The 24489-nt window shown below is 36.8% G+C and overlaps 1 protein-coding gene across 1 annotated transcript in view; it reads left to right on the forward strand.

Moving 5' to 3' along the window:
* Positions 1-24489, forward strand: part of SEMA3E (semaphorin 3E) — a 244988-nt gene that overhangs the window by 127718 nt on the left and 92781 nt on the right. The window contains exon 2 of the mRNA XM_025929642.2: positions 3271-3431. Coding sequence (XP_025785427.1) covers positions 3271-3431 — 161 coding nt within the window. The remainder of the gene's footprint in view (positions 1-3270; positions 3432-24489) is intronic.

A 24489-nucleotide genomic window follows, 5' to 3' on the forward strand; every position in this document is an offset into this window, starting at 1 on the left:
TAATGCATACCTATTTAGCATGAACAAACTAATGAATAAACCCTTTAGAATCAGTTCAGTGAAGAAGTGGCATTAAGAAAAGCAAGAAGCAAAGATATACCATTTCTCAAGAAGCAAATTCCTTGTGCTACTGTTGGTTTTCCAGTACTATGAGGCTTAACTTTCTGTCCTTGAATCTGTGTTGGCCTGATTTAATTAATCTCTGTTAATTGAAATCATTGACATCCTTACTAACATGGCTATCATGGCCATAAAGTCACTTTTGGTAGATTGCACTTTGATATGAATTCAGTTGACTTGCATTGAAGCATGTAATTATAAACACAGGTATGGCTCTTGATACCTTATTTTCTTCAGTGACGTTGGGTGTTCATCATAGTGTTTCCCACCACATTCATTTAGAGGACCTCAGGAGAAGTTTCTGTTAGTCCTTAGTACCAGGTATATTAGCCAGGGTTCCCCCAAAGAAACAGAACCAATGAGAGGGAGAGAGGGAGGGAGTGAGGGAGGGAGAGAGAGAGAGAGAGAGAGAGAGAGAGAGAGAGAGAGATTGATTGATATGTAATGAGAAACTGGCTTATGCAATTACAGAAGCTGAAAAGTCACACAGGCTTCTGTCAACAAGGTAGAGAGACAGGAAAGATGATGGTTTAGTTGGAGTCTGAAGACCTAAGCACCAGGGGAGTTGATGATGTAAGTCTCAGTCTGAGGCAGGAGAGAACTGATACTCTGGCTCAATCAGACAGGTAGAAAAACAAAACAAACAAACAAAAAAAGAGTGGGTTCTTCCTTCCTCTACCTTTTGTTCTTCTGATACCCTCAACACATTGGATGATGTCCTCCCATATTGCTTTAGTTAGTCCATCAATTAAATGCTAATCTCATCCAGAAACACCTTAACAGATACACCCAGAAGTAACATTTAGCCAAGTATTTGGGCAGTCCTGATCCACTCAAGTTGATACATAAGATTAACCATCACACCAAGCAACATTCCTAAGCATCTGATACAGTTTTTCTATTGTTTTATGGTGACTTTTACTTTGAAGTTTAGGAAGTCTGGGTTCCGTTTTGTTATTTTCTTTAACAATGTATAGGGATATTAAATAAAAACTTTCAGTTAATAAAATCAATTCCAGTCTTATTTTATTTTCTCCCTTCATCTTGATACCTCTAGCATTAAATTTGTTGGTTCAGTTGAATGTATAAGTCATCTCAGATCCTTTTGGGAAGAGGCATGTTAAATAATCAAACGAGTAGAAAAGTAGAGTTAATCTTAGAGCATAAAATATGTACAGCCTTTAAAAAAAATGTTTCTATTGTAGAATGCCTCTGTGTCCATTATTCCTGATATATGTAGATATACGTTTAAAATGCAAATATTTACCCATAATGGATACTTGTGACCTTTTCTGACTTAAAGTCAAGATTGTCAGAGAATCACAGACAGATAAGAAGGGCAGTTTGTGTCTTAGCAAAAACTGAGGATCACACTAAGGATTTATGCCTGTGGAAATTGATAAGAAAAATATAAATTGTCGCATTGATACGTTTTGGTCAGTGTCATGATTCTGAAATAATGTATCTAGTGACATGCTTGAACATCTTAGGAATCAGTCCTTGGCACTATTCTGTTGTATGGTGATGGTCAAAGTGGAGAATTGAAGAAGCAACTCAGGAGGCTTCTCTCATTTTGTGAAAATGTTTAAAGAAAATGTCAGTCTATTCTTTGGGTCCTCTAAATTCAAAAGCTTAATGTGACTTGAGGAATTATTCTAGAAGTGTCTTCATAAGTGATGAAATTTCTTGACTTTTTGCCTAAATCATGTGTGTGATACTCAATTTAATGTATCCAAATGTATCTTGGCAGCAATTTCTCTGAGGCAATATAAATAAATCAAAATAAGATCCAAAATTCCTTACAACTTAAAAAAAAAGTATTCTTAGACCCTATAATAATTAAAATATATGAAAAGTCATAAATGAATATTTTAACTACTTCCCTTTAAGTAAGCTTAAATATGGCACATGTAATATTTACACTTATTAATTACACTCCTTCAATTTGTTAAACTTCCAAAAATATAGGTTTTATACTGTACTTTGAAAGACTCTCTAAAATATCAGGGTGTTGGGTTTATTTTTTTTTTACAGTATTTTTATGACCTCCACTCTAGAAATGCAATTTAGTCAAAGAATTAATAATTTTGAATATAGAAGGGCGATTAACATGTGAAGAAGCCAGCCTCACCATCAGTCAATAAAGAGGCTAAGTGATTGTTCAAGGTGACTCAGGCAGTTAATGGCAAAGCAAAGACTTGAATGTGGCTCTTCAGATTCTCAGTCTACAGGACTTTCTGTGATGACATACACATCGGTTGTACTTTAATCCTCATGGTATGTGTATATATATAATTTGAGTGATCTTTTGTTGTAATAATGTATGTATAGGGGTATAGGGTAGTCATTTAATTTCTGGGCACCTGAGTTTCTCTATCAGTAAAATAAAGGTCAGTAGTAATTAATTGATTATGGATGTGACTTTCAAAACTAGTTTCAAGTAGATACATTTTTTTGTGAGTTGGTGTTCATCTGGAATTAAATGGACACACTTTTAGAAGATTTTTTTGTGAAAAAAAATAGAATATTTTTTGTATATTTAGAATTTTTGTTACACATAGAAAAGTAAGTATAAAAGTCACAGTAGAATGATTCTTCCACATAGCACTTTACATAAAGATTGTGAAAGATAATTCTTTCTTTATGTAAAAACATGAACTATTTACCTTATTTTAGAGTCACAAAATTATAAAAGATTTTACTTTGTGCACATTAAAATTTATTCCCAGTTACACTTTTTTTACTGGTTGAACAATTTTTTTTTTAGTTTTTCTAGTTTTATCAAGAAAATATTAATATGTAGCATTGTATAAATTTGAAGTGCACAACGTGATTTGATATACGTACATATTATGGATACACTACTGCAGCAAGTTTAGTTAACATCCATAACACCACGTCAAATTTTTTTCTTGTGATAAGAACTTTCAAGATCTATTCTCTTAGCAACTTTCAAGTGTTCAATATGGTATTGTAAAGCACTGCGTATTTTTAATCCTTTGATTAATAAATTCTAAAGGCTTTACATTTGTCATAAAATGAATGTTAACTATATAGTTCCAATAGGCATGACAATAGAGCTGTGATAAAAGTGTTACAAAGGTATTGGTATTATGACTTATTGAGTGAACATTTTCTTTTGCCTTTCAGAACTCTTGGATCTAAATCGAACATCAATCTTTCATAGTCCTTTTGGGTTTCTTGATCTCCACGCAATGCTTCTGGATGAATATCAAGAGAGACTCTTTGTGGGAGGCAAGGATCTTGTATATTCTCTCAGTTTGGAACAAATCAGCAATGGCTATCGAGAGGTATGGAAACATCAGACTGTATCAGGAGGGAGAGAAAAGGGGTGAGGGAGATAACTTATTGCATGGTGTTACTTGAATTAGTTTTTTGATTGTCAGACTTTTTTTTTTTATTTTTTTTTTTTCAACGTTTATTTATTTTTGGGACAGAGAGAAACAGAGCATGAACGGGGGAGGGGCAGAGAGAGAGGGAGACACAGAATCGGAAACAGGCTCCAGGTTCTGAGCCATCAGCCCAGAGCCTGATGCGGGGCTCGAACTCCCGGACCGCGAGATCGTGACCTGGCTGAAGTCAGACGCTTAACCGACTGCGCCACCCAGGCGCCCCAGTTGTCAGCCATTTTAATATTCTGAGTGATTACTTTTTGAAAGAAATAAAGTAATCATTGAAAATGAAATCATTTTGACTGGGGCCAAAAATAAATCTCTGTCCCAAAAATAAATAAAAAACGTTGAAAAAAAAAATTTTAAAAAAAGAAAATGAAATCATTTTGAGAGAAATTTATAAATTATCAAGAATGAACTTTTCTAGCACATCACTGATCTCTGTATTCCCAGAAGACTTTGGATTAGTGTGTTTGACATTAGTCTTTGCATAATGGTCCTTGTCACCACACCCACTGTCCTGAGATCTGAATTTGGTTCGAACATGCTTTTACCAGCAATCCATCTAGGATTTATACTACAAAAACCCTAGCCTAACGAATGGCTGTGTGAACTTGATATAGCTAACCCTTGATGTTCTGTTGGTAATATCATTGATTCAGGTGGATGCTCCTTAAACTCGGTGGATTGAAGTATATTAAAATAGGCAAGTGCCCAGCATTTTCAAGCAAAGGTTAACTGTGATGAGAAAGATAGCACTTTGAGTCTGTGTTTATACAGAGTTGAGTTGAGCTGAATTTTTTTCTGACCCAAATCAATCTTAAAACATGCAGAAATATTTAGACAATAGTATTTTTTGGCATAAAAATATTACATAATACATTTTCTTTATAATACACATTTACTTTTATGTTTGTCAAAATGATCAATGTCCGTAGTTTTTAAAGTCACTTAAAAGAATTTATGATGAAAAACAGCATCCCTTCATCTCTGCCAGTTCCTAAACCCTAGAGAAAATTATTTCAAACTCTTTTGTTGTTTCTTCTCATTCTTAACCTCCATTTTCTAAATAACATTTCTAATACTGTTCTTACTTGACACCATTGATTTTAGACAGTATCTGTTCACTTTCTATTAAGAAAGATGAAGACTTTAGCGTTCTTTTCTTCCAGTACTGTATCTAAAATGTCTCTGCACTATACCAACATCCCCCAGTTATCTGTCCCCTCATTTAGCTGTAGCACAATTTTGAGTAAGTAATAACCATTTAGATTAGTATAATTAGGAAAATCGATCCCACTTCTTTTTTATCCCGAGATTAAATATTATCCCCACCCTTTCTTTTCTATTCACTTAGATTTTTATATTACTTTCACTAATTTTTCACCAAACTCTCTACCAGACTTGTTCTCCATCTCTCAGTTTTCATTAGTTTCAAGATTTTTTTAAATTTCAGGAGTAGAATTTAGTGATTCATCGCTTATATATAACACCCAGTGCTCATCACAGCAAGTGCCCTCCTTAATGCCCATCACCTATCTAGCCCATCCCCCCACCAGTTTTTTTTTTTATTTCAATGTTTATTTAGTTTTGAGACAGAGAGATAGAGCATGAGCAGGGGAGGGGCAGAGAGAGAGGGAGATACAGAATCTGAAACAGGCTCCAGGCTCTGAGCTGTCAGCACGGAGCCTGACGTGGGGCTCGAACTCACCGACCGCGAGTTCATGACCTGAGCCGAAGTTGGGCGCTTAACCGACTGAGCCACCCAGGCGCCCCACCCCCCCACCAGTTTTTAAATTAGACATATCCTTTCTGGTTCTTTTAGCATCCCAGGGTTTAACTTCACCATTATCCTGGAGCATCCACTCTCCCTCTCATTTGTAGAGTCTTCTTTCTGAGTTTATTATGACCTTTTGGGGAAGTGTGCCTTCTGGTAACTTCTTGAATAAGGAGTCAAAGTAAAATGTTGAGTTTTTTATGTTTCAAAATAATATTATTCAAACTTCACATACAATTGATAGGTGAGTATAAAATTCTCCAATGAAAATCATTGGCTTTAGAAGTTTGAGGATATCGTTCCATTGTTTTCAGATTTTCAGTATAGCTTCTGAGAAGTTGATGCCTTTTTAATTTCTAAGTTTTGTATGTAACCTGTTTCCTGCAACCTAACCCTGAATTTTGACCCCAAGCACCTCTGTGTTTCAATTTTTTCTCAAATTTCTCTTAGAGTTGATCTTTCTCATCCACATTGAGCCTTCTACAGGAGGCCTCATGGCCTTCAGCTCTGGAAAATGTTCATTATTTGTTAAATGTTTTTCCTTCTTTTTATTTTCCTCTTGATTCTCTTTCCCTCGGTTTTCTGGCCTATTTATTGTACAAACTTTGGACCATTTCTCCTGATTTCAGCCACACCCACCATCCCTATTCTCAGAGAGACCGTAGACTTTGAATTCCTGAGCATTTCTAAAGTTCTTTTTCATGAATCAGCTTGCTTATTGGCTCCCTTCACCTTGCAAGCATTTAGATTTCAGCTTTTCTAGTGTGCAAAGCCAGTCAACACTTTTCCATATGTCGTAGAACTTCCAAAATGTTGCTGACATTTCTTTGGCTTCTCTACTCAAGTTCTGTTTGTCCTTTTTGGACTGTGTCCTTTACTGTCATTTTAGTAGTTGTAACAGGGAGTGGAAGCACATACTCTTTGCTTTTTACTATCATCTTTAATTTTATTTTCTCAGTAGTTCTTAAAAGAAATGCTCTCTCTTTATATATGTAACATATGTATAGTATTTATATTACACACACACATACACCCACGCGCGCACACACACACGCAAATGTTTCTAAGACTATCTATGACCTCCTCTTTCCAGTCAAATTCAGTGGTTTTTCTCTCTCTCTCTGCTTGGATGTCTTTCCCCCACTAACTGTGGTGTTCACCATATGGCCCTCTTCTTTTTCTCTCAGATCATCTACGTGCTCTGATTTCCTGTGAAGGAATATCTAAGCTAGGGATCCTAAGTATGGGATCCATAGAACAATCTCTGTTGTGGATTGAATGTCCCCTAAAAATTCATATATTTAAGCCCTAACCCCCAGTACCTCAAATATGACTGTATTTGGAAATAAGGTCTTAAAGATGTGGTTAAATTAACATGAGGCCATTAGGATGGACCCTGATGCAATATGATTTTTATCCTTATAAAATGAGGAAATTTGGTTACACAAAGAAACATTAGGGGTACATTCCTAGAAAGGAAATACCATGTGAGTCACAGCATGAAGGCAGGCGTCTATAGGCCAAGAAGAGTGGCCTCTGAAGGAACCAGTCTTGCCAACATCTTGATCTTGGACTTCCAGCCTCTAGAACTAAGATAAAACAAATTTCTTTTGTTTCAGCCACCCAATCCATGGTGTTTTGTTATACCACAGCCATCATAAACTAATACAACCCCTGTATTAACATTTTAAGTATGTACATATGGAAAGATCCTTCAAGGGATCTTAACCCCAGAAGATTAAGAATCTTTGCATTATGGAACTGGTTCTTAAATTGTTATCCTTGGGTCAGGATCATGTAACCCTCATGGAGATGGTCCTTGGAATCCATATTTAAGCAGGCTTTCTAAATGATTGCTATGTACATAGAATCTCCTAATGATTTTCCTCAGCTGTTGTTTCCTACTTAGAACTAAGATCAAGAGGTATCAGCTTGCCACATTAATGTGATCCCCCTTTTAGAGCAGAGGAAATTGAATCATGTACTTATTCTCCTTTATTGTTTTGGCCTAACTGTACCCTTAGGCAGGAGAGTGGTAGGATTTTATAAACTGTGTCTTAGGGAACTAAACAGACTAGTACGTGGCTGTTGAAGCTTCAGGGTGCCATCTCACAAGGATGTCAAGGAAAGTAGCTACACAAATTATTAAATTCAATAACTTTGTTACATTCAAGGGTAAAGTCTCGTTTTGTGGGGCCTGAAGTGTATATGGTTTAGCAGACCTCTTCAGGAAATAGACTTGTTCAAACATAAGTTTCAAAGTTGCTAAGGTCCTTCCCTGGGTCCCACAAGGGCCAAGTACCAGCAAGGAGTCCTGAGGCTTAAGCTTCATTAGCTCTGAGGTAACTTCACCCCTGCTGCATTTGTTATATTGTACCTTCCCCGCCTGTTTCCACAGAATGATTAGCGGTGAAACTTCAGTTAGGACTTGAGTGTTTGTTTTCAGTAACAGCAGAATTAGAGCTAGGTCTATGTCATGCACCCTCTGTTGAATGAAGTGGACTTGAGAATGAAGGTGCTTCAGTACTTTCCAGGCTCTGAAGGTGTAGTGTGTCAGTCTCTGGGCCAAGCTTTCCTCTCATCTTTTCTGGACCTTGCTCCCTCGATTATTTACCTGGTACTATATTTTTAATCTTTTCTGTTTTGCTTTATATATCTGTGGGTTTCTCAACCTCAGTACTATTGATACTATAAACAAGTTTAAGTTGGGGAAGAGGGCATCCTGTGGATTGTAGACTATTTAGCTCTCCCTGGCCTCCCTCCAAGATGCCAATAAAACTCTCCCCATAGTCATGACAATCTAAAAGTCTCCAGACATTACCAGATCCCCCTTCAGAGGCAAAATTGCTGAGGGTCAAACCACTAAGTCTAGCCCATCATTCTATAAGCAGGATCCAGACTCCACCATGAAAAAAAAAAAAAAAACAAAAAACTACCCTTAAATATGTATCCATGTAGTATGAAATCCCTCCTTCTTCCCATGAGATCAAGCACCTTGAGGATATCCAAAGCCCATTTTCTCTATTTTGTCACTTTGTATTTATTTCTTAGCTTTTAATGTCTTTTGAAATGCAATATTTTATACTTAAAACATATGAATAATATAAACATGTTATAAAGTATAATATTGAAGCTAACACCTGTAAACCCACCACCCAAGTCAAGAATGAGAGTTATCTCCAGTCCCATTGTAGAGGCTGCTTTACCTTCCTCCATCTTTCCCTCTGCGTGCCTCTGCTACATAGAGGCAATTACTACCCTGTATTTTATGGCTGTTTTTGTTTTTATTTTTATTTTAAAACATTTTATCATAATAATTTTTCCTGTATAGTATACTGTTTAGAGTTACTTATTTTGAGCTATGTAAAAATGATACACAATAGTATATTACAGTCTTGTGGGATTATTTTGTTTTTGTTTTATTCAGTATTATTTCTTAGATTCAGTTATCATATTTGTTGATGTAGTCCATTTGTTGTAGAAATAGAATAGTGAATTAGGAACACAAATTAGATTTCTAGGTTCATATCCTGGCTCTGCATTTATAACATTTGGTAAATTCCTTTACCCTGTTATGCCTCTGTTTCCTCATTTGGAAAAGGAAAAGTGTTAGTCTTCTCTGAGGATGAAAATGAGTTAATGGAAGTAAAGGACCAAGAGCTATGTTTGGCACACATTAGATACTATGTTACAAGCTCTTGTTATTCACTTGGACTTGTATGTAATGTATTACATCATATGAATATAGCACAATTTACTCATTACCTGTCAAAGGATAGTTGGGTGGTACCCAGTATTTTGTTTTACTGATGTTTCTGTGATCACTGTTGTAAACATCTCCTAATATACATTCCTGCAGGAATATCCCCAGGGCGTATATTCTGGAGTGAAATGGCTGGTTATAGGTTAATTACTGTTGATGTTCACCTGCACAAGATAATGCCTAATATTTTTCCAAAGTAGAAAGTGGTTTTACAAAGGCCTCTTCCCTCTAGCAGTGTCTGAGCTCCTAGTGATCCACAAACTCTGCAGACCTTCCACTGGTCTGTTTCATCCACGTATTTTTCATTAGTCTTCCCTTGATTCATTTGTTTACCCCCACCTTATACCTCACTGTCTTTGCAACTACAGTAGCATTTTTATTTATTTTTGATTTTATTTTTTCATGATAATTTTCATAACCCAATTTTTATTTCGGAAGCAGGATGTATATATTATAAAAGATTATATTAAATAAAATAAAGAATGGGATGCCTGGGTGGCTCAGTTGGTTGGGCATCCGACTTTGGCTCAGGTCATTATCTCGCAGTTCATGAGCTGGAGCCCCACATGTGACTGTGTGCTGACAGCTCAGAGCCTGGAGCCTGCTTGGGATTCTGTATCTCCCTGTCTGTCTGCCCCTTCCTGCTTTTCTCTCTCTCTCTCTCTCTCTCTCTCTCTCTCTCTCAAAAATAAATAAACATTAAAAAAAAAAAAAAGGAAAAAGAAAATACAGAGAAAGAAAATACCATACTGTAGTATCAGATAGGGATAAGTGCTGTGAAGAAAAATAAAGAGAGTTAGGGAGACAAGAGTTACAAGGTTGCTACATTAGATAGGGTGGTCAGGGAAAGATTTTCCAGGGAAGTGATACTTGATAAGCCACCTGGCTTGTAGCCATATTCCAAGGCTCAATAGCCAGTTGTGACTAATGGCTCCCATATTGGGCTATGGAGGGCTAGAGAAGTAACATCAGAGTGTATAGCTGAGGTTGATTCCAAGGGCCAGATCATTGAATGATCAGAGGATAAGGCACCAGTTGGCATGGGTAATAGCTAATGATTTATCCTTATGAAGAGAAAAACAGTAATCTAGGTGAAAAAAAATTTTTCAACTAATGAGCATGTGACAAAAAATGATGGTGGACGACTACAAGGAAAGATAACAAGTATTGTGATCACATGAGCTTCAAAATAGCAAGGGTTTTACATTTATTATTTTGTTTTATTTTCTTAATTAATTTATTTTGAGGAGAGAGAGAGAGCGAGCGAGCAGGGGAGGAGCAGAGAGATAGGGAATCCCAAGCAGGCTCCACATTGTCAGTACAGAGCCCACTGCGGGGCTCGAACTCACGATCTATGAAATATGACCCGAGCCAGAGTCAGATGCTTAACTGACTGAGCCACTCAAGTGCCCCTACTCTTTAATTTTAAATTTCTGTTGGGTAGATGAATTTAGAGAGAGTGAAGATTAATTAGTTGACAAGAAAGGTCAATTAAATCATCTTCCTTAACATGTAGGTTTACAGTAAAAAAGCCATTACCAATAGAAAGGGCTGGTTGAGAAACAGTAGTTTCAAGGGACATGCTGGGTGTAATTAAAGCAAGGAGGTAAAAGAACACTGGAAAAAGAGGTGGAAGTTACAGTGGATTTTGCTAGACACACCAGGCATTTGAGATGATTTAATTGAAGTGTTTGAAAAGTTTGGAAGGGTGGAGTCAGATTGGGAGCTGCACAGAGCATTTTATGGGGATATGAGTCCAGCTCTTGATTGTTGATCTCTTGGGGTGGGGTTGGGGGTGTCAGTACTTCCCATGGGGCCTGCAGCCACTATCTAGGGTTATGTTCCAATGGATTAGCCCTGATGATCTCTTCAGGAAGATTACTAACCTTTATTTTTACTAACCATCAAACAGGTGGATCCTCTCTGTCCCATCACCAAGTCTGCTGCTTCTGTGTGACTTTTATACCTCCCTCCTTGTTATGGGGGGGGGGGGAGGGGGGGCAGGTGCTCTTTTTCCTTTCATGAAGTGCCATTCTTTCTTCCCGTGCTCTGTAGTGCACCCTGTTGACTTTCCTTAAGGATTGGTTATTTTCTGTCTTTTCTACAATATCATATCCTCTCTTTCTATAACATCAGCAACAAATAATAGTTTTGTATAGGGGTTCTCAACCTTTTTTGTGTGTCATTGATCCATTTGGCAGTCTGGGGAAGTCTGTGGACCCTTAAATATGTTAAATCATTATGTAGGATTACAAAATAAAATATTGAAAAGAGTTATCAAATCATGAATATATTGAAATACAGCTACCACACTACAAGAATAACATTTTGGGGGCACCTGGGTGGCTCATTCTGTTAAGCATCCGAATTCAGCCCAGGTCATGATCTCATGGTCTGTGAGTTCGAGCCCCACGTCGGGCTCTGTGCTGATGGCTCGGAACCTGGAGCCCACTTTGAATTCTGTGTCTCCCTCTGTGTCTGCTCCTCCCTAGCTCACACTTGCTCTCTCTCTGTCAAAAATAAATAAACTTTAAAAAAGAAAATTAAAAAAAAAATAACATTTTATAGTACGAAAACATGTAGTTTCTTAATTGTATATTAAATAAAAAGACCTAGGGGCACCTGGGTGGCTCAGTCGGTTAAGTGTCCGACTTCGGCTCAGGTCATGATCTTGCGGTCCTTGAGTTCGAGCCCCGCGTCGGGCTCTGTGCTGACAGTTCAGAGCCTGGAGCCTGTTTCAGATTCTGTGTTTCCCTCTCTCTCTGCCCTCCCCCCGTTCGTGCTCTGTCTCTCTCTGTCTCAAAAATAAATAAACGTTAAAAAAAAAAAAAAAAAAGGCCTAGAGGGGCTCCTGGGTGGCTCAGTTGGTTGAGCATCCACCTCTTGATTTTGGCTCAGGTCATGATCCCAGGGTCGTGAGTTCAAGCCCCACATTGGGTTCTGCACTGAACTTGGAGACAGCTTAGGATTCTCCTCCTTCTCCCTCTGCCCCCCTCCCCTCTCCTGCTCTCGCTCTGTCTCTCTCTAAAAAATAAAAATAAATAAAAGTAAATATTAACTTTAAAACATAATAACAACAATAATAATACCTAGCAGCTGGTCTTTTCAGTACTGTAATTCCAAATTACTGATGAATATTAATAATATGAGCTACCTATAACAATTCTAAAGTAATATTAAATACCTGTTATTTCTCTTGGTTATGAAGCTCCATATTAATACTCCTTTGATTTATTTCCTGCATTTATATGATAGAAATGTCAAGTTTCCACTGGAGATTATGCAAATACTTAATGATGTATTTTTTTTCTCATTGAAGGCTATGCATTTCCTGATTTCTCAGGCCATAGTTAACAGCTCTTGCTCCGTAACTTTTATCTTATAAAACATTAAAAATTTTAAGTAAAAATAAACATCAAGTTCTCAGTTTAGCAGTTATAGGTTCTTATGATCTACTCTTACCTACCTTTTTAGTGTAATCTCCACGTGTCCACACCAACACATTGCTAACTCATCACTTCTGTTTTCACTTTTTCCAATTTTATTGAGTTATAATGGCATGTACGATTATGTAAGTTTAAATAACATGTTGATGTGATAAATTTATATGTTGCAAAATGATTTACCACCACAGCGTTAGGTAACACCTCCATCATGTCACATGGTTACCATTTCTATTTTGTAGTGAGAACATTTATGATTTACTCTGTTAGCAACTTTTAAGTGTATATTACAGTATTCATCACTATCAACACCATGTACATTAGGTCCTCAGAACTTACTCATCTTATATTCATCTTATAACTGGAAATTGGATTAACATCTTCCCATGTCCATCCCTGCCCACCACCACCCCCCCACTCCCCGTTTCTGGCAGCCACTGGTCTACTCTCTGTTACTATGAGTCTGACTGTTGGAGACGCTACATTTAAGTGATACCGCATAGTATTTTGTCTTTGACTTATATCACTTAGCATAACGCTCTTATGGTCTATCCATGTTGTTGTAAATGACAGGATTTCCTTTTATCTCATGACTGAATAATATTCCATTGTGTATATGGACACCACATCTTCTTAATCCATTCGTCCTTTGACAGACACTTAACTTGGTTTCATTTCTTGGCTACTGTGAATAAGGCCACATGGGAATGCAGATATCTCTTTGAGATTCTCTTTTTATTTCCTTTGGATATATACCTAAAAGTGAAATTGCTGGATCATTTGATCGTTCTAGTTTTAATTTTTGAGGAATTTCCGTGCTGTTTTCCACAGTAGCTATACCAGTTGATATTTCGACCAACATTGCATAAGAGTTTCCTTTACTCCATATCTTCACCAACACATTATTTCTTATTTTTTAATAGCCATTTTAATGGTTGCGAAGTGATACCTTATTGCGGTTTGATGATGACTATTGATGTTGAGCACCTCTATTTGTCCTTGAATAACTCCTTGTCCTTACACACTCTCCTTCCCCAGACTAACCTTCAACACACCCACTTTTTAAAAAACTATTTCCTTTCATTTCTAAACTAGATTTGAAGATTCTCCCAACCCTTTCTTAAACCTTGGTCTGATTTTGATTCTTACATTTGATTAAAAGTGACTGTTTACTTGCCAGTGTACTTTATAAGATAGCTTCTTTAGAGTGAGTATTATGTTATATTCTGGTTTGAAGTTACAGGAACTCAAAGAATGTAGACAGTAAAAGAATGAAAAATGTATCTCTTGTTAATCCTGACATCACCCAGTAAATACGTTTTCTTCATTGTCTGCCTTCTTGTAAATCCCACTGTACTTGTTGCCAGAACCACATAAAAAAACTAATTATTCTCTACTTTCTTTAAGGTTAATTTTGTCTGCCTTCTGCCTCCATCCCCAACCCCACCAACCACCTACCCACTTCCCCACTGGCAAACAAAGTTGCATCCTGTTTACAGTGTGACAGTAGTTTTTACTTCAGCTGCACATTAATAATGCCTGAGGACTTTGTAAATAATATGTATGCTGTGATGCATCTCCCCCTTGGCTGAAGTGAGGATTTTAAAAATTCTCTCAGGTGATTGTATGTGCATCCAGGATTGTGAAATGCGGAAGGATTATGTGCTCCTGTAAGCACTAGGAAATAGTGGTCCGATATGTGATGCAAATAAATAATTTTTTTATATATAATAATCAGAATTTATATGGGTATATATGCACGTGAGACTGATTTTTTCTATGCAGTTTTGAAATAGATAAGAACTTACTATTTAATAGACTTACTGTTTTTAATAGTCTTTTTAGTTACTGGTTTTGCTTTATGATTTCTTTCATTCATAGCATTTCCCAGACTTTGTAATAATAGTCTTTTGCAATGAAATTCTGCTCTATTGTATTTGTATTACATTCATAAAAGCCCTATGACTCACACTGAAAAAAGTTACTCCTCGTGTTAAATCATACCCTTTGCTGTGAAAATTTCAATTTTATAATTCCATTTATTTTATCTCATGTTGTATTTTATTTAATGAGAACCTCACACCTGCCATAAAAGGGTGGCTTCTGCCAGTTGCTCTCTTCAAACGTGTATATAATCTACAGATAATGTGAGACTTCTTAGGTGAAACTGATTTCATCAAGAACTTCCCATGAAATTAATTTTTTTCCTTTTATCTTTTTCTTTTTTTTTTTTTAATTTTTTTTTTCAACGTTTATTTATTTTTGGGACAGAGAGAGACAGAGCATGAACGGGCGAGGGGCAGAGAGAGAGGGAGACACAGAATCGGAAACAGGCTCCAGGCTCTGAGCCATCAGCCCAGAGCCCGACGCGGGGCTCGAACTCACGGACCGCGAGATCGTGACCTGGCTGAAGTCGGACGCTTAACCGACTGCGCCACCCAGGCGCCCCTCCTTTTATCTTTTTCTGAAATCCTTTGGTATAGGGGCGCCGCCCCTCCTTTTATCTTTTTCTGAAATCCTTTGGTATAGGGGCGCCGCCCCTCCTTTTATCTTTTTCTGAAATCCTTTGGTATAGGGGCGCCTGGGTGGCGCAGTCGGTTAAGCGTCCGACTTCAGCCAGGTCACGATCTCGCGGTCCGTGAGTTCGAGCCCCGCGTCGGGCTCTGGGCTGATGGCTCAGAGCCTGGAGCCTGTTTCCGATTCTGTGTCTCCCTCTCTCTCTGCCCCTCGCCCGTTCATGCTCTGTCTCTCTCTGTCCCAAAAATAAATAAACGTTGAAAAAAAAAATTTGAAATCCTTTGGTATAAAAAGTTTTGAATGAATTAGAGGAAACCATTATATGAGTGAAAAATTAAAGCATCTTGAGATGTTCTGATTACATTGTGACAGTACCAGGACATTAGTATGAATAGAAAATGTGGAAGGGGGAAGACATAACATCCTGGCAGATGCTTTTCACGTGATTTCCTGTAGATGCAACCTGGATCTTTTAAAAACTGTTTATGATGAAATACCACAGTGTCTAACTTGGGATAGGATTCTAACCATGGGAATCCAGGGCTATTCATGTTTAAACTGGCTTTTGTTTTTCATCTGTTAAAACATTCGTCATTAAATTTTCTTTTATTTAGTACTTAGTTTTAAAATTATAGTTTTGTATTGAGGAAGCACTTCGAATGTAGATCATTTGGAAAGAAATGTGTATGATTCTTCTCACATGTTCCACCTTCAATTTGTTTGTACCTCTTGAGAAGTCGAGATGTGGCCATCAGGGAGAATTATAGTTTATTGTGTTACTATTAAATTCTCTGGTGAGCAACTTGACACTCAGAAGAATTAAATTTTACTTTTCCATAACTCATAGTTTTTTGAACTTTAATCAGTGATATAATTGGACTTAAATCTAAGAAGATTTATATAGATACACGCAAGATTAATGAGTTAAGGTTTTTTTTAGAGTTAAACAATTTGAAAAAAAAAACCTCTCAATATGTTAGATATATCAAAAATATGCTCAAGAAAGGAAAAAAAAAGAAATAGCTACAATTATGCTGGTATCTTCTTAGCATTTAAGAATCAACCCTGTATTTACACAATTATGTAGTAATTCAATCCTTTAAAATAGGTTTAAAAAAAAACTTTTCATGTGACTTTAAAACATTTTAATAATGTATATCATTTCAAAATGATGAGTGATGATAAAATTCATTAGTAACCTAAAACTAGTAATAATCAAAATAAAAATCCGTCTTGATATTACACAAGGTAAATTTTTTCATATAGCATCTAAGAATTATTGAAAATATTTTGGCGGTGCCTGGGTGACTCAGTCAGTTAAGCATCCAGTTCTGCTCAGGTCATGATCATGCAGTTTGTGGGTTCAAGCCCCGCATCGGGCTCTGTGCTGACAGCTCAGAGCCTGGAGCCTACTTTGGATTCTGTGTTTCCCTCTTTCTCTGCCCCTACCTGCTTGCACTCTGTGTGTGTCTCTCTCTGAAAAATAATATATATTTAAAAAAATAATAAAAATAAAATACTTTTATACTATTTTCTATGTTCCATGAGAAAAATTTATTTCCTTATTTGTGTTTATCACATTTATTTAAATTTACCATTAAAGAAGTGTTAGGTCTGGTATATTTTCTTGTGTTTCTTTACTGGTTGAAAGTTTGTCCTCATTTTTTCTGATCAGTATTTTATTTCTAGAATAAGGTTTAGCTAACCAACAGTTAATATTTTTTTGAAAGTTAGCAAAAATAGCCAACATACTAATTTTCCATTTTATTTCATTTTAACTGTTTTAACTCACAGATTTTTTTTTAAATTTTTTTTTTCAACGTTTATTTATTTTTGGGACAGAGAGAGACAGAGCATGAACGGGCGAGGGGCAGAGAGAGAGGGAGACACAGAATCGGAAACAGGCTCCAGGCTCTGAGCCATCAGCCCAGAGCCTGACGCGGGGCTCGAACTCACGGACCGCGAGATCGTGACCTGGCTGAAGTCGGACGCTTAACCGACTGCGCCACCCAGGCGCCCCTCACAGATTTTTTTAAAAGATTTTTTTAACATTTATTTTTGAGAGACAGAGTGTGAGCGGGGGAGGGGCAGAGTGCGAGGGGAGAATGCAAATCCCAACCAGGCTCCAAGCTCCAGACTCTGAGCTGTCAGCATGGAGCCCAGTGTGGGACTCAAACCCACAAACCGTGAGATCATGACCTGAGCTGAAGTCGGATGCCAGCCAGGGGCCCCTCACAGATATTACTACACTTTTTGAAAAGTACTAGAATGTGGTAGCAAGAACACAGAGTACATACTCACACTGCTGTGGGCTCCCATATCCAGTCTGCCACTTATAAGATGAGTGAGCTAGGGCAACTTATTCCACATCCGTGACAGAGAGGTAATCATAATACTTATCTCACAGCTTTTCTGAGACAATTCATTGAGTTATTAAATGCCTAAGCAGTGCCTAGAACATACTAAGTGCCATCTAAATATTTGCTACTGTGTTTCCCTCTTTTTCTGCCCCTACCCCCTTGCACTCTGTGTGTGTGTCTCTCTCAAAAATAAATATACATTTAAAAAAATAATAAAAATAAAATACTTTTATACTGTTTTCTATGTTCCATGAGAAAAATTTATTTTGTAAACTAGACATAGAATCAGAACATGATTCTAATGTGCTACCATTTCTAAGTAAGGTGAAAGAGTCCTACATAATTTTAGGGCCATTCAACTATATTCTAATTTTTTTTAATGTTTATGTATTTATGTTGAAAGAGAGTGAGAGAGCACGAGTGGGGGAGGGGCAGAGAGAGAGGGAGAGAGAATCCCAAGCAGGCTCTGTGCTGTCAGTGTAGAGACTAATGCAGGGCTTGATCCCATGAACCACGAGATTATGACCACCAAAATCAAGAGTTGAACACCCAAGCAACTGAGCCACCCAGACACCCCTCAACTACATTTTAGAAAGACACATAGGGATATGAAAAATGAAGAAATGAACAGAACAATCCCTACCATAAGATATTTGTAATATAATGAAGATACATACACACACATTTGTCATATATAGCACAGTTTAAATGAAACTATAATAAGTGTCTAAATAAAATGCTAAGAAAGTATACAAAATCTAGGAGGTAGGGGTTCCTGGAGTGGATATAATTTAAATTGGACTTTTTTTTTTTTTTTTAATTTTTTTTTTTTTCAACGTTTATTTATTTTTGTGACAGAGAGAGACAGAGCACGAACCGGGGAGGGGCAGAGAGAGAGGGAGACACAGAATCGGAAACAGGCTCCAGGCTCTGAGCCATCAGCCCAGAGCCCGACGCGGGGCTCGAACTCACGGACCGCAAGATCGTGACCTGGCTGAAGTCGGACGCTTAACCGACTGCGCCACCCAGGCGCCCCTAAATTGGACTTTTAATGATACTTGGAATTTTAATTTGTACAGATTGGTAGTGGGAACAGAGTGAGGAAAGAACAGAAATTTTAGAGTAGTTTAAAACAATAACTAATAACCATGGCTAACACATACAGGTGAAGTGGGGGGATGTGGGTGGGAACAGGGTACGGAGTGAGAGTTAAAGATGGAAATGTGGTTGAGATAAGATCATGGAGAATATTGACCACTGTGCTGTTGAAACCTAATCTACTCAACGTATGAGCCAGTGAGAGAGTCTCTAAAGATGTGCATAACATAACTGCTATTATAGTATGTGTGATCACTTGAGCATTAGTATGTTGGATGAATGGAAGGAAGAGGAAAATAAAGCCATGAAGCCAGTAAGTCGTAGTTAGAATTTAAAACCAAGTGTGTCTGTCCGAGAAGCCTATGCTCTTCCCACTGTTACACACCACTGAGAAGCAAATTACTGCTTTGGTGTGAACTTCATGTCCCCCAAACCAGTCTTCAGTATACCATGAGCCCTGCCTTTTGTTACGTGGTGTTTGTTTTCCCTTGGTTCTTACTTCCTTAGCATGACTGTATTTTACCTTCGAAATGGTGAAGAACTAGTGGAATAGTTAGTTGTTGGTGACAGGAATGGAGTGGAGAAAAAACACTGATAAGTGTAAGAAAGAACTCTACTCCACCTGTTTACTTATGGCGGAGATTGAGAGCCAAGCCAACTCCAGTATTCAGCCATGGTAAGTGATTAGCTTGACTGTATTTAGTCTTTATAGACCCATGCAATCTGTGCTCATTTGAGGATTACTGAAATTTCCTGAAAAACAAAGAAAAACTTTTCTCTGGAAGATTGCAATACTGGTTTGAGGTACAACATTTTCTTTTCTTCTTTTCCATTTCCCAAAGAAATCAAAAGTAGATACATTTATGTAAGCTATATTTTATGAGACTTCGTAGACTATCCCATATTAGTATTTAAATTTAACAAACATTCATCGGCAGTTTTTCTCTAAGTTTCTAAATTTAAGGGTTTTTTTCTAAAATTATTCTCACCACTATTATTCTTAGCTAACATTACACTAGTTAATTGGAATATCTGTACAGAGAACTCTTTTAGACACTTGGTTTTTCTAAGTTTTATACTTTTCCCATTTATTTGACTTTACCGCATCAAAAGTAAAGGAAGTTCTTGTATTTTAGAATTTAATTTTTTTACTGGGTGGAACAGGCATTAAAAATAATTTGCATATAAATGGCACATGATATTTCACATTAATGATAGCATTTGAGTAAATTCATCCATTAAAAAGGGCATGAAGCAGGCCGATAATGTTCCTGTAGTAATAATATTGTTCTAGTTCAAATGCTTTGGAGTATAAACATTTCAAATACAAATCTTGTTTATAGTTCAAAAGATTATAATTTTGGCATATAAACTACTTGAATAATGACAGTGGTTATGATTAAGTATAGAAGCATAAACACTGAGAACGGTAATATGTCAGGTTAAAGAGTATCATTTATAAACCATTAGGACTTTTTTAATGTGTTATATCTATTTTCTTTTCATGCTATTTATAGGACAAATAGTTAAAATATACATCGATGGACACTGGTACTGTACATAGATGTAAAATGTGGATAGGCAAAATATAAATAAAAATTTGTTTAGAATAATAAAATTTAGAAAAATAATATTAGATGAAATTATAATAGTGACTTAGCCATTTAAATATATCCCATGAAAAAAGATTCACTGGATCACTTTATTTCTTATTTATTTATTTAAATAAAAATGGAAGTCTTTTTTTAGATAGTTAAATTATTCCCTCTTTGTGCATTTGTTTTTGCTTTTCTAAATCTCTTAGTGTCATAACGTCTTGTAACAGTAAGCTGTTAAATCCTTAATCGTAGCATAATTACGAGACTCAATAGGGAGTCCAGAAAAAATAGCCTTGTAATTTAATTTTTACTTTATTTTTTTCCCCTTTAAGATATGCAAGAATAGTAAATAGTCCATTAATGTGTATTGGAACAATTAAATTGTATTATAGGAGTATTGTGATGAAATGATATATTTTTAACCTTTTGCTTTTTATGCCTCTTTTTGGAACAGAAAAGTTGGAAATAGCATTACACCCTGTAGTTTAACTGCCTTTAAAAAATGTTTTGTGCAGAAAAACAGATTAATTGTATGGGTTTTTGTTGATGCTAAACTCTGGAACAGAACCAAAGGCCATCCAGACTTCTACAGTAAATGAAGACAGTCATTTCCCTTACTTTGTACATGATGGCTTTAAAATAACTCCATTTTCAGTGAGGTCTTGATCTGTCATCTTTTGTCACATGAATGAACATTTGAGTGCCATCCTAAGCCTATTAAATTAAAAAAACAAAACAAAACAAAAAAAAAACTTGAGTAAATCTATCATTACATTGCTCCTTTGCAGAGTTCTCCGTATCACTTTATTTTAGGAAGTGTTCATAATTCAGTCTTCTGCATCTCTCCCTTCCATCCTCTCGGAGTGATTTCCTTCAGAAATCCTACAAGTCTTTCAAAGCCTAGATTTTTGTTAACATCCTACAGAATTTCTTCCTGATTAAAGTGAAAATTGTCTCATTTCTTTGCCACTGGTTACAGCAGTTTTAGGTTATTCAAGCTTATCTCTCAAATTTTACTGTAAACTAACTCTTTTAGTGAATGGATTTTACAAAGAATGTGATAAAGGTATACTGATTGATACAAGTCCATCAGTAGACCTTGAATAAGCAGTGACTGCATTGAAGGCATTGTGCCTAGTTGGGATTGTGCATTGGTAAGAATACTGAAATAAGATAATGCCTTGTTCTCTATAACTTACAGTGTAATATAGGAGCTAAAGTTACGTGCATAAATCAGTTATAATCTTAGGTAGGGAAAGTAAGAAGAACACTATAGAGGATCAAAGGAGGGAGAGATACCATATAAGAAGCTATCAGGAAAAGTTTCGTTCTTAGAGCAATTGACATTATTACATTTGTTTCTAAAAACAGTACATATTCTGACCATCCTTAGGCAAGCCATTTATTGTATTCACTGTCACAAAATACAGTATCTTTTGTTGGTGTCAAAACTGTAAAGGGTCTGAGATTTTATCTTACTTGTGAGACAAGTTAACCTGTCACTGTTTCCTAGATGCTGCCAGAAGTTATGAGATGCATGGGTCAGAGACAAAGAACTCTGTTAGCCACAGCATAGCATACAGCATGGCTGTCATGTTTCCAGTAATTTTCTTTGTCCCCATTAAGTCCCACAGCGGGTAATGCATAGCATCCCGGGTAGATGCTACATACAGGGAGTATGTGTTATCCCCGATGAACCTCAAGCTTGGGAAATATGAACTCTCTTAAGGTGTCTGTTAGCAAATGTATTCAGCCTTTGTCCAGAGGGAGACATTATCTTTATTATCTTGGTCAGGAAGACTAGGAAACTAGTCTTTCATTTGCCGTGGGGGGAGGTTGTATCCCAATCTTTAAGCCTGTTTGAGCAGATAATGTAGAACAAAAGGTGTCAAAAGATGAGTAGAAATTTTGTAGGAAATTGCTTCTTAAACAGTGTATTTAAGTAGTCCTAGAAATAAATAATCATTATGAAGCAGTCATTTAGGGGAATATAGGATGTAATACATTGAGGTTGTTTTACTGTTCTGGATACTATTTCAACACTGAAAAGCTGAATTTGGTATATTTTTCTAAAGAACTGGTTATCTCATACTTTGAAATTGTGTAAATACAGTGCAAATAAGTCATCATTTTACATGATGAAAAAGCGATAAGGGATGCTAATATTTTAAGAATCGCCCTGCTTCTCCTAAGTGTGTTAAGAATATAAAGCATTATAGAATTCAGCAAAGTTGCAGGATACAAAATCAATGTACAGAAATCAGTTGCATTCTTATATACTAACAATGAAGCAACAGAAAGACAAATAAAGAAACTGATCCCATTCACAATTGCACCAAGAAGCATAAAATACCTAGGAATAAATCTAACCAAAGATGTAAAGGATCTGTATGCTGAAAACTATAGAAAGCTTATGAAGGTAATTGAAGAAGATTTAAAGAAATGGAAAGACATTCCCTGCTCATGGATTGGAAGAATAAATATTGTCAAAATGTCAATACTACCCAAAGCTATCTACACATTCAATGCAATCCCAATCAAAATTGCACCAGCATTCTTCTCGAAACTAGAACAAGCAATCCTAAAATTCATATGGAACCACAAAAGGCCCCGAATAGCCAAAGTAATTTTGAAGAAGAAGACCAAAGCAGGAGGCATCACAATCCCAGACTTTAGCCTCTACTACAAAGCTGTCATCATCAAGACAGCATGGTATTGGCACAAAAATAGACACATAGACCAATGGAATAGAATAGAAACCCCAGAACTAGACCCACAAACGTATGGCCAACTCATCTTTGACAAAGCAGGAAAGAACATCCAATGGAAAAAAGACAGTCTCTTTAACAAATGGTGCTGGGAGAACTGGACAGCAACATGCAGAAGGTTGAAACTAGACCACTTTCTCACACCATTCACAAAAATAAACTCAAAATGGATAAAGGACCTGAATGTGAGACAGGAAACCATCAAAACCCTAGAGGAGAAAGCAGGAAAAGACCTCTCTGACCTCAGCCGTAGCAATCTCTTATTCGACACATCCCCAAAGGCAAGGGAATTAAAAGCAAAAGTGAATTACTGGGACCTTATGAAGATAAAAAGCTTCTGCACAGCAAAGGAAACAACCAGAAAAACTAAAAGGCAACCAACGGAATGGGAAAAGATATTTGCAAATGACATATCGGACAAAGGGCTAGTATCCAAAATCTATAAAGAGCTCACCAAACTCCACACCCGAAAAGCAAATAACCCAGCGAAGAAATGGGCAGAAAACATGAATAGACACTTCTCTAAAGAAGACATCCGGATGGCCAACAGGCACATGGAAAGATGTTCAGCGTCGCTCCTTATCAGGGAAATACAAATCAAAACCACACTCAGGTATCACCTCACGCCAGTCAGAGTGGCCAAAATGAACAAATCAGGAGACTATAGATGCTGGAGAGGATGTGGAGAAACGGGAACCCTCTTGCACTGTTGGTGGGAATGCAAATTGGTGCAGCCGCTCTGGAAAGCAGTGTGGAGGTTCCTCAGAAAATTAAAAATAGACCTACCCTATGACCCAGCAATAGCACTGCTAGGAATTTATCCAAGGGACACAGGAGTACTGATGCATAGGGGCACTTGTACCCCAATGTTCATAGCAGCACTCTCAACAATAGCCAAATTATGGAAAGAGCCTAAATGTCCATCAACTGATGAATGGATAAAGAAATTGTGGTTTATATACACAATGGAGTACTACGTGGCAATGAGAAAAAATGAAATATGGCCTTTTGTAGCAACGTGGATGGAACTGGAGAGTGTGATGCTAAGTGAAATAAGCCATACAGAGAAAGACAGATACCATATGGTTTCACTCTTATGTGGATCCTGAGAAACTTAACAGGAACCCATGGGGGAGGGGAAGGAAAAAAAAAAAAAAAAAAGAGGTTAGAGTGGGAGAGAGCCAAAGCATAAGAGACTGTTGAGAACTGAGAAGAAACTAAGGGTTGATGGGGGGTGGGAGGGAGGAGAGGGTGGGTGATGGGTATTGAGGAGGGCACCTTTTGGGATGAGCACTGGGTGTTGTATGGAAACCAATTTGACAATAAATTTCATATATAAATAAAAAAAAAAGAATATAAAGCATTATAAATGTATTTTCTGATTTATTGATGCTGATAATTAATTAGTCATGAAAATATATCCAGTGATAGACGATCCTAAAATAAATTTGTATTTATACTTGTGTATATATAATATACAGCGTATATATAATATATGCTATGTATACATTCCACATATTTGTGTATATATATATATATATGCACATGTTCTAGCATATCCTTTTGAATAGTTCACACATCTACAGTAAAGTCTTAATTCCAAAACTAAATTGAATCTCAAGTGAAAATGGG

This window comes from Puma concolor, chromosome A2 (assembly GCF_028749965.1).
Source record: "Puma concolor isolate L17-30 chromosome A2, mPumCon1.1.hap2, whole genome shotgun sequence".
Taxonomy (NCBI): domain Eukaryota; kingdom Metazoa; phylum Chordata; class Mammalia; order Carnivora; family Felidae; genus Puma; species Puma concolor.